We start from the raw sequence: 12,124 nt of genomic DNA, 5'->3' as shown, positions 1-12,124 counted from the left end.
ATATCAAATGACGAGAGTTCTGGAGTTCAGTGACTCTATCTGAGATGATAAAATTGATATGGTTAGCTAGCGGTCCGACACGCAACGAAAGTTAGTTCCGGGTGCCGTACAATAAGTGTGTGGTGCAGACCCGTATCGGGTACGTCCATATGTTCGTTTTGTGTCAATGAGGTCACATAGACATGGCTCATACCACTAAATTGAATTTCCATAGACGACAATGTTAACATATGAGGAGATTGCTATATGAAAATGATAAACAAAGTTGAAAACATGGCTCTAAAATGGGAAATCAACAAGCCTGTAATAAACCACATAAAAAAACTAACATGTTTTTGGATTGCACGATTGCACCTAGAGAAATCACTGGAAAAACACCAAGATTAGAACATCCAAATACACACAGAATAAACCCACAGGTACACAGCCGCTAAGTTAGTAGTAAACAAAAGACCACAGGGAGCACCTTATTTGGTTCTTGCAAGGCATTTACTAGTAAACTGAACGGTCATTGGTTGATTAGTGGCATGAGACCAGTATAGTTAGCGTATTCGTCATCGCTGGAGATTATGGGTTTAGATCTCACAGTCCCAGTCCGCTGCTCAATCGGCAGTATACTCTGTATATTTACGGGGAGCGTTCTATGTTGCTTAGACGTGAATAAATTCTTGTATGGAACATGCTTATTTACATTTTAACTCTTTATCGGCCTCTAGTAGGGTATACTTTTGCGATCAATTCCCCCTCCTTACCCCCTCTTCCAGAAACAATGACCTTCATGATATACCAATTTTAATTTGTGCTCTTGTCGGAAAAAAACTTTTTTTAACACTTTCCACCCATTTTGTTCTAGGGATACTAGTTTTTCATTTTGGGATGTATTAATTAACATACGTATTGCATTAAAAAACACATTACATGATTGAGCGTGTCCTAATTTATGCCCTCCCAACAATTGCATGGCCGGTCCCTCGCCGTGGCTCTGTTCTCGGGCTGTTCACACGAGAAAATGCGTGAACCATAATGGCTGCGCCCTTAAATGCACCAACTTTGTTATTGTTTGAAAACGCAAGTTTGCCGGGCTCTGAAACATTAACTACTGTGTTGCATTGATTATGCAGTTGTAGGATTCTCTCTTTCGATGCGCTTGTTTTGAGTCACGATATTTCATATCGGCGGCGTCAGTGCGATGTTCTACGAGAAATGAGTTTGCTATATACGCACACATGTCTAAGCACTATCACAAACGGAACGATCGCGGTCGAGATCGAGAGCACCGTGACGATTCGTCCGACAGTCACGCGAGAAGGCGATACCACAAGCGACATCAACATGATAGCAAGGAACGAGAACAATACCGCGAACGCAGTCCGGCAAAGTCGGGGGAACGCAGCAGACACAGTCGAAATGAAATGTTAACACACCGCAAAAGAAGACGACGACGTAGCAGAAGCAGTAGTAGCAGCAGCAATGAAAGTCAGCACACGAAAAGAGGAAAGCCTAAATCTAAAGACTACGACGACATATACAGACAAGAAATCCGAAAGGAAAGACAGTTAAGTTTGAAAGGTTTTAAAACATCTGTCGATGATCCTCAGTTAATATCCAAACACGAAATTCATGAACATCGTATTCAAGATATCAGAGATGTAAAACCAGATTATAAACCCACAATTGACAAGTTACCTAGGGAATCAAGCATCGGACAGGCAACTCAATTTATTGATTTGAATTGGATGGAATGGCAAAATCACAAAGCTCAGTTGGACTCCATGTTTTTCAGAGATCAAGATTACATCAAGAGGTGAGAAGTTGTTTTTAATTTGACTATTCACACAGCAGCAGGGTAAATAACAAAAATTGAGGCACGGATCTAGAAGCCGTACCTACACACGAATTGGTGACGTCACAAAATACATGACCTTCAATCGGGGTCGTTTCCTCGGTATATACGAATTGGTATATACAAATTACAATAAAGATACTTAAGACATTACACATAAGGTAAAATAAATCATGTGACAATATAATGATAATAACGGTAATAAATCCTAGCTTAACAGTTGAACAGAACGATCATATAGTCAGTCGGGTGACGCCGAGGGTCACGCACTTGTTGCAAAATGGCTGTGTGGTTGAAACTGGGTCATGGCGTGACGGGCGAGGAAAACATCATTAAACACTCTCAAAATCACAATAAAACGGGGAAGTGGTTGCATATTACGGCGTAGCCAACATGGGAAATAAAAAAACGCCCATTACAAACGACATGGGTTCGAATCACACGAGATACACACTCACCAGAACCGAAGCAATCAGAAACGAGCAATCGTTTTGGCTTTTCCGTTCAACTCATCGGAACACTGGAGTAGTTAGAAAAATGAACACCACTTAACGACCAACGTCGTGGCGTGGTACACAAGCGTGCCATCAAAATAAAACAAAATTAGCTTGAAAAGACAGTGGGTTCGAGTCCCGCTCAGAGCTACCGTAAAAACGTAAATCAAATAAACTGAAATCTCTCAAACCGTAAACAAGTAAGCAAAGAACGTCGCGAAAAAATAATAAACCTCACAAAACTCCACCGTACAAAACTGAATGAATAAATAATAAAATAACTTACGTCTTAAACTGGACGACGCGCAATTTGTTCAACAGTTTCCAGTCACAAGAGATAAACAAGACCCAAGTCAAGGTAAGTTTTGTTAAAGTGTCGATGGCGTTCCCTATATTACGAAAACAATTCAGGCAACAGACGAATATCTTCTGTGGTGTTGTGGAATTTATACTGTGTCTGCGGAATTGTTGATTGAGGGTTTGAAGCCAGCTGTTAAAATTTTGTTAGAAAATTTCACAATTAAATCAAATATCCAATGATACCAGTATATTTATTTCATTATTTTAACAACTTGCAATGGTGTTAGTTGGTCAAACACGAGTTCTTACACCTAAATATGTATCAAATATTTATCCACACATTTATTCTCTCAATTTAACAACCTTGTAGAGGTGGAAATTAATTAAACAACAGGTATTTACTCACAAATATAATGGTCAATATTTGTCCATACATTCATTCTGTCAATTTAAGAACTTGTAATTGTTGGAATTAATCAAATGAGAGTTGTCTACACCAAAATATTTGTCTGCACATTTATTCTCTCAATTTAACAACTTGTAATGGTGTAAAATTATTAAATGAGAGCTGTCTACACCAAAATAAGTCTAAAATATTTGTCCACACATTTATTCTCTCAATTTAACAACTTGTATTTGTGGGAATTAATCAAACGCGAGTTGTTTACACCAAAATAAGACTCAAATATTAGTCCATACATTTATTCTCTCAATTTAACAACTTGTAATGGTGTAAAATAATTAAACGAGAGCTGTCTACACCAAAATAAGTCTAAAATATTTGTCCGCACATTTATTCTCTCAATTTAACAACTTGTAATGGTGTAAAATAAATAAACGAGAGCTGTCTACACCAAAATAAGTCTAAAATATTTGTCCGCACATTTATTCTCTCAATTTAACAACTTGTAATGGTGTAAAATAATTAAACGAGAGCCATCTACACCAAAATAAGTCTAAAATATTTGTCCACACATTTATTCTCTCAATTTAACAACTTGTAATGGTGTAAAATAATTAAACGAGAACTGTCTACACCAAAATAAGTCTAAAATATTTGTCCGCACATTTATTCTCTCAATTTAACAACTTGTAATGGTGTAAAATAATTAAACGAGAGCTGTCTACACCAAAATAAGTCTAAAATATTTGTCCGCACATTTATTCTCTCAATTTAACAACTTGTAATGGTGTAAAATAATTAAACGAGAGCTGTCTACACCAAAATAAGTCTAAAATATTTGTCCGCACACTTATTCTCTCAATTTAACAACTTGTAATTGTGGGAATTAATCAAACGCGAGTTGTTTACACCAAAATAAGACTCAAATATTAGTCCATACATTTATTCTCTCAATTTAACAACTTGTAATGGTGTAAAATAATTAAACGAGAGCTGTTTACACCAAAATAAGTATTAAATATTTGTCCACACATTTATTCTCTCAATTTAACAACTTGTATTTGTGGGAATTAATCAAACGCGAGTTGTTTACACCAAAATAAGACTCAAATATTAGTCCATACATTTATTCTCTCAATTTAACAACTTGTAATGGTGTAAAATAATTAAACGAGAGCTGTTTACACCAAAATAAGTCTAAAATATTTGTCCGCACACTTATTCTCTCAATTTAACAACTTGGAATTGTGGGAATTAATCAAACAAGAGCTGTCTACACCAAAATAAGTATTAAATATTTGTCCGCACATTTATTCTTTCAATTTAACAACTTGTAATGGTGTAAAATAATTAAACGAGAGCTGTCAACACCAAAATAAGTCTAAAATATTTGTCCACACATTTATTCTCTCAATTTAACAACTTGTAATTGTGGGAATTAATCAAACGCGAGTTGTTTACACCAAAATAAGACTCAAATATTAGTCCATACATTTATTCTCTCAATTTAACAACTTGTAATGGTGTAAAATAATTAAACGAGAGCTGTTTACACCAAAATAAGTCTAAAATATTTGTCCGCACACTTATTCTCTCAATTTAACAACTTGGAATTGTGGGAATTAATCAAACAAGAGCTGTCTACACCAAAATAAGTCTAAAATATTTGTCCGCACATTTATTCTTTCAATTTAACAACTTGTAATGGTGTAAAATAATTAAACGAGAGCTGTCAACACCAAAATAAGTCTAAAATATTTGTCCACACATTTATTCTCTCAATTTAACAACTTGTAATTGTGGGAATTAATCAAACAAGAGCTGTCTACACCAAAATAAGTATTAAATATTAGTCCATACATTTATTCTCTCAATTTAACAACTTGTAATGGTGTAAAATAATTAAACGAGAGCTGTTTACACCAAAATAAGTCTAAAATATTTGTCCGCACACTTATTCTCTCAATTTAACAACTTGGAATTGTGGGAATTAATCAAACAAGAGCTGTCTACACCAAAATAAGTCTAAAATATTTGTCCGCACACTTATTCTCTCAATTTAACAACTTGTATTTGTGGGAATTAATCAAACGCGAGTTGTTTACACCAAAATAAGACTCAAATATTAGTCCATACATTTATTCTCTCAATTTAACAACTTGTAATGGTGTAAAATAATTAAACGAGAGCTGTCTACACCAAAATAAGTCTAAAATATTTGTCCGCACACTTATTCTCTCAATTTAACAACTTGTATTTGTAGGAATTAATCAAACGCGAGTTGTTTACACCAAAATAAGTATTAAATATTTGTTGAGACATTTATTCTCTCAATTTAACAACTTGTAATGGTGTAAAATAATTAAACGAGTTGTCTACACCAAAATTAATCTCAAATATTTGTCCACACATTTATTGTCACAATTTAACCACTTGTTAATAGTGGAAATTACTTAAACGCGACTTGTTTAATCAGTTGACATCAATGCAACTTACCCGCAGACAGTGCACAACAGAGTATCATTATTGAGCAAATATAAACAGGAACGTGTCTTGGCATTAGGTTTAGGGTCGGGTCAGGTATGGGCAACGGAATTATTAACAGGAACGTGTCTTGGCATTAGGGTTAGGGTCGGGTCAGGTATGGGCAACGCAAATGGCAAACACCCAATTGGCAAAATGTACACTAACGGGTTATGCCATGTATATAGTTTACACAAGTAAAAACACCAAATTGCCAATTTTTTGGACAATTGTAACTCAATAATAGAAATATGTTGTATTTCTATATATATATACACACTATATAATCTTATCAATTGCAAACACAACCAGTCAATCCATCGTGGTCTTGTGGGTCAGTTCTCTACATAGTGATCAGGAGGAGCCGGGTTCAATTCCCTTGCCTGCCCATCTTTTTCTCGCAAACACTATTTGGCAATAAAGCTAAATATGACAACAAATTATTCAATTTGCATGACTACCCACATAGCTCAGTTGATTTGTACTATGTCAGCAATGTGAGCGATCGCTGGTTCGAATCCAGTATGTTTAGTTAGATTTTTGAATGCTAGTGAAGACAGTGCTCCTATGAATAGGACTTAAATCCTATTATTTGTGTGAAGACACTCGTGGTACAGTGGACAAGACAGTGCGCTGGGAACTCAAAGATGGCAAGTTCGAATCACGGATTGGACACTCCTACAAAAGACATGAAAGACGTTAAAAACAATAAACAGCGGATTCAAAAACTCAAGTCAGAAAAACAGAACACAAGAATACTACCTCACATGGAAGCCAGTCGAAGTCGACGAAGAACGAACACAGTTGACAGCTGTAGGTCACGTGCAACAACAGACACGAGGAGCATGGCTGCTCTCCAAATGGGTCCCTTCTTTTGTATTGACCCCCTAATGATTACTGATCCCCCTTTCTAACTCTTCCCCCAAAAATAATATATCGCCCCTTTTAAAATGTATTGACCCACAAATTAATGAATATTCATGAGCACAGAAACTGCTACGTGATGAATAAATTAGCATAATTAAAAAAAATTGCATAAAGTGTAGGTACGTCTTCTGGAGTCCTGCCAAAATTGATCCACTGTTCACACAGAATACTCAGCCAGATTCAAACTCGGACAGATTCAAGCTCGGTCAGGTTTAAACTCGGTCAGGTCATGCCAGTGGCACTCGCCCAGTTGTAAACACCATGGTGGTGGGCTGATGGGTGGTAATGGGTCAATAATTATTACCTTATTTCACTTTTGTTTCATGTGTCATTTCATTTTCAGATACCATTTCACTGATATGTTGTTGATTTCAATATACCAGGCATGACTGCTATGTCAATTTCAGTGATGCATGTTTTGTGTCACTGAAATCAACACTCACTGTCACTGTATTGCACAGTAGTTTTTTTCTACCAGGGCTGTCTGTACCAAAACATCAACTACAGATAAAATGATCTGTTAGAAAATGTTACATTAACACCCAACCAAACCATTAAACCTAACCCACCGGCCGTCTTCAACCTCCAGCCTTGTTCAAATCTGGCCAAGTTTGGTTGTCACCAAAAATAGATCCACTGTTCGCATCGCAGTGGTAAAAACTGAAATTTATCAGGAATGCATATTCAAGATAGCACAAACATGCAGTACCCCAATACTCTATATAAGAAAACAACTTCCAAGACAAACTACATAATTATTTCTTTCATAAACTACTCATAGATTTAATTTTCATTAATCAATAAGTTAAAATTTGTTACAAACTAATCCCAAACAAAAATCATCATAATTTTTATTTTTTTTACTAATTTTGATGATTTCTGAAGCTTGAGTCATTGTTACTTTTAGATTCTGATCCAAACTGAATAAATCATCACATAATTACTAGAATTAGCAATTAGATGTTTTTTTTAACTTTAACTTTAATTATTTTACCATACTTTTTCTTTACAGAGGAACAAAAGATTATGCTGATTTCTGGGTTTTCTTCAAAAAATATTTGCAATATCAGAATAGAAAAGAAGCATCCAAGGAAGGTAAAACACCTGCATGGCAATTTAGTAAATAGACAGAAAATCAATGTCAGTATTATTGTTGTAAGAGAAGACATCTAGGTACATCTTGAAAATATTGGGATAGCTAAATAAATTATCGTCAAATACTTATTTAAATATTTTTCGCTGAAAAGACATTTTGGATGTTTTGTATGGACTTTATTTTTCACTAATTTTTGACTAGTTGAATGTAAAACGTAGGAAAAAAGATATGTTCGCTGGATTTTATTTTCACTTAATCATTTCTTCAGTGAAAATTAATTCCAAGCGAAAATGTTACAGTACCTAAAACAACATCCTACATGTTGCTGACAATAGAACATACACAAAGCCGTTTTTTTGTCAAGGTGGTACCATATCTGTTTTTGTAGGTCTATCAACTTCCAGATCTGGAAGCAAAGAGATGAGCGATGTACTTGGATTACCAAAGAATTACGACAAACGATATCGTATTAACACGTCACTAAGATCAAAGTATTTCGATCATTATACAAGGCCAGTATCTGTTACTGGTGAGCAAGGTATGTACAGTAAACTACATCACATGATGTACATGCAAGGTCATAGGTCATTACTATAAGGTCAAAGGTCATTGTCAACTGTATAGTAACACAATATTTTTCATAAATTTGGTGTTCATTTTATTAGATTCAAGTATCCTTGCTAGACATCTGTACCATCCATGGATATAGTTATAGGCATTTTTGCTTACTGATATAGACAAATTTAAAATAATTATTAGTATTCTGTTCATGAAACTTTTAATTTAAATGAAACTTATTTGATTTAACTTTTGATCAACTAAAATAAAAATGTTTTTTGTTGTTGCTTCAGTACCATCTCATTATTTTTTCGGATGAATATTCTGTCTAATGTATGGTCTATGTATACTTCAGTAAAGACCACCTGTCCATAAAGACCAATTTCAATGAAGTCCCATGGGTGGTTCTTATACACAGGTTTGACTGTATAACAATCACTTCATGAATAAACACAATACTCTTATATTATATTTCACCAGATGAAGACAAGCTGAGTAAGGAGAAGGTTTCTGAATTCCGTTTAGCGCTTCTTCATTACGTAGATTTCTGCCAAAAACAACAGGTATTGAGTTTTTATATGTGTATACATGTACTTTAGTACTGTCAAGTTCAGCCATATCTGTTTTTGTTACTATAGCGATGATTACTATGAAGATGATATCTCTGACGAAAAATGTCAAAGTCTATGATTGTCAATCGTTCTGCAACTATGATTGTATGGGTTTGAATAGATCTACTAATTTGTGTGATTTGGGGTTTTTAAAAAGGGAGATGAGAAATGGTTTCATCATCAATAGGATTTTGGGAAGCAAAATTTAATATTTATCTTCTTTTTATAGTTTAATAAGTTGTCTAAATTACGAAGAGATCAAGGAAATTTACCGATTGCACAGTACAAAGATAAAATCATCAATGCCGTCCGAGCCAATCAAGTCATAGTGGTGGCCGGAGACACTGGATGTGGAAAATCAACTCAGGTAAATGATTACTAATTACATCATTTGCATAATTTAAGAATCTTGTGCATATAAGTTTGTAAATGTATGACATCATCAAACGCCCAAATTCACTACGTTCAATTACCCGCCATAGACTCCGGTCAATCAAAATGACTATTTTGAACTGTAGGCATTAATCAGCGATTCTGCCAATGACGAAGAGATAGAATCTAGGTGAATGGAAGCCCCATGACCCCAAGATTCTTTTTCCTTACGTCACGAACCACGTGACCGAGGCCATATGGCGGCGCCCATATAGCTGGCTGATCACTCTTGATTTTTCTTCTCCTCGAATGGAGATGAAATCTAGCGAGCTCTGCCTGGATCGCTTGTTTTTTTCCTGTCCGGATTGGGTTGTTGCCGCTGGGCGGCATGTGACATTGTTGATGGTAGGATAAGTTTTTCTTGTCATTTTTACCCTCGTGTCGTTTTCCCCTTTGTGTTTAGCATTTTTCACAACAAAGAAATAAAACCTGGGCATCGTAGCTTAATCACTTGTTGTTTGCTTTACGTCACCTTTTACTACTGTGATTCTCTTTCCTCGTGCATGTCATCTTCATTTTATGCTCCATCTACGTATTTAGAAATGAATAGATGTAATGACAGCTGCCATTTTTTGGTCTCCTCGTTTTCGAGCCGACTGTGCAGTGGTTATATTCAGAATTTACCAGCATAGAAACTGCATCCGATATGCTTTTTTGCCGTGGCTGCGTGCAAGGTTCGGGGTCTTTGCCTTGAAGGCGTGCGTTTTTCACTGGAGTTCTGAGGCCTGAGATATTTTTTTTTTCAGAGCCATCAAAATTGCTGAGACTGGCCGCGTCGCTCGTTTTTGACAGCAAGGTCCAGTAAAAATCCTTTAAAGTGAGTTTGGCATGAGTGGAAAGTCCTCACACTCGGCTACCGGTGCTTCGCGTACCGAGACGTCGAGTAGGAGGCTCAACAGTGGAGGTTCCAATATTTTTCCGGCCTCTCCCCGCTGATTGGAGGGCATCCTCATAGTCTGGGTTTTCAGGCAGTGGTTTACCCGATTTTACCGGCTACAGCGAGGCTGTGCCCCTGGAGGTTTTTTTCCTCGTATGGGGATCCTTCCTCGCACGAGTTGAGGGCTTTGGTCAAAGGACTGTCGGGGCAAATTGCGTCCCTGGCAGGCCGGGTAGATCAGACGCAGTCTGAGCGAGCTGCCTCCACTGCGGCCCCCGGTGGGCAAGCAGGAAGAAACACGAAAGCATCGTTTGCATTCAAACACGTCTCTTCCGGGGAACGCCTCGTTCCCAGCCGTGGCTCTTCAACTAATTTGGGTGAGGCTGAAGCTCAGGCAAATTGCAACAGGTCTCCTCTGTAGCCTCGGGCACTGAATGCCAACGGGGCACTGGCAGCCAAGCCTCTGATCTCGGGGCAGGGATTTCTGGGCAGGGCACACGTTGCACCCCCCCTACAAAATACCAAATACCAAAATACCCCCAACCGGATCCCAAGGCTTCTACCCCAGACCCTGGTACCACGAATTTTCGTTTGGCAAACCGGGTAAAGGGGGAAAGTCACGTTCCATGAGCGTTCTCGCCAGCTCAATCTGAGACGATATTTCACACCCTGAGGGCAGAGTTGCTTGAGCGCATTGTTGTGCGCGCACAGGACTCTGAGACCTCTGAGGCAGAACGCACCAGCCTCCTAGACCAGGCGACACACTTACGGGTGGGCCACCGCACATCTACGTGCGACTTCCCCTAGTGTCACCTGGCTCTCTTTGCTGGGGCCACTACTGCGCAACGAGACAGGGCCTTAGACGCATGTGTTTTCGCCGGCAAGCTGAGTCAGGGGGTACGCCCCCACCTCAGTGACGCAGACTGGACATCCTCCACCCTCTTTGTTCGGGGAATGGTAGGTACAGTTTCGGAGCTTTGGATCCGCTAGCCAGTTGGCCCTGCCAAGGGTAAGCGGAGGAACCCCAAGCACAGAAAACACAACGCCTTAGGGTGACTGTCCGAGTCAGCCAGGAGGCAAGCGCTCATACCCTTCCACGGGAGGGAAGAGTAGTGGTGCGCCCCCAGGGAGGAAAGAGCCAGGTGGTGGCTCCTCGCCCTCCTCGGGCAGTCGTCTACCCCAGCAGCGGGAGAAGCGTGTTCTGACGCTTACCTCTGCAACTGGGGGGACAGGCATGTGTTCGGCAAGTGGCCAGGTCACAACTTAGTCACTACTTCAGGCCTTGGGGAAACTCATGGGAGAAGAGAACACCCCCCCCCCCTCGCAACTGCCGAACCCATGGCCACATATCCCTGTCGTACACAGATTGCGTCGATGTAGTCCAGTTTGGAGACAGCGGGTGACTGATCCCTGGACCTTTCCAGGTGGTGACATCCTGTTACGGGATCCCGCTGAAATCTGAAATCCCGCTGAAATCATCTCCCCCGTCAGTATCTCCCCTATTGGGCACTGCCAGAGGACTCCCGCAAGGCGGAAGCAATCAGGCAAGAAGTAGCAGTTTGCTGGGAAAAGGCGCCATACACAGGGTAGATCAGCCGGAACTAAGTCCAGGCTTCTACCCAAGTGTGTTCATAGTACCAAATCTACAAGTGGCGGGCATCCAGTTCTGGACCTAGGCAGACTGAATCAGTACGTGCTCCTCGATCGGTTCCACATGGAGACACCATTCAGGGTTCTTCTCTCCATCCACCGTTTTGACTGGCTAGCCCCACTAAACTTAAGCGGGGCCTACCTGCACATACTGATGCACCCAGCGAATTGCCATCTCCCTTGAATCGCCCAGCTGGGCCAAGTATTCAAATTTTGGGTGCCCCCTGTTCGGGTTATGCACAGCGCCCTACATGTTCACCTGAGTGATGAAACAGGGAGTGCTGCTGCTTCACCAAATGTCGGTACACCTCAATTCGTACTACACAACCAAGACAAGGGGTTAGTAGCCAAACACGTCAGGCTAACACAGGATTTACTTCACCAGTTGGGCTCATTAGTAAATCGACAAG

The 12,124-nt window shown here is 39.2% G+C and overlaps 1 protein-coding gene across 1 annotated transcript in view; it reads left to right on the top strand.

Annotated features, from left to right (window-relative positions):
- The first annotated feature begins 1,006 nt into the window (after positions 1-1,006).
- LOC100369027 (putative ATP-dependent RNA helicase DHX34) overlaps positions 1,007-12,124 on the top strand; it is a 37,122-nt gene continuing 26,004 nt past the window's right edge. The window contains exons 1-5 of the mRNA XM_085504407.1: positions 1,007-1,804; positions 7,503-7,585; positions 7,975-8,124; positions 8,625-8,707; positions 8,985-9,122. Of these exons, the coding sequence (XP_085360533.1) occupies positions 1,227-1,804; positions 7,503-7,585; positions 7,975-8,124; positions 8,625-8,707; positions 8,985-9,122 (1,032 nt within the window). The 5' untranslated portion in view covers positions 1,007-1,226. The remainder of the gene's footprint in view (positions 1,805-7,502; positions 7,586-7,974; positions 8,125-8,624; positions 8,708-8,984; positions 9,123-12,124) is intronic.

This window comes from Saccoglossus kowalevskii, chromosome 10, assembly GCF_978046115.1.
Source record: "Saccoglossus kowalevskii chromosome 10, keSacKowa6.1, whole genome shotgun sequence".
Lineage (NCBI taxonomy): Eukaryota > Metazoa > Hemichordata > Enteropneusta > Harrimaniidae > Saccoglossus > Saccoglossus kowalevskii.
Note: the sequence above shows the minus strand (reverse complement) of the source record. Positions and strands in the feature narration are given on the sequence as shown.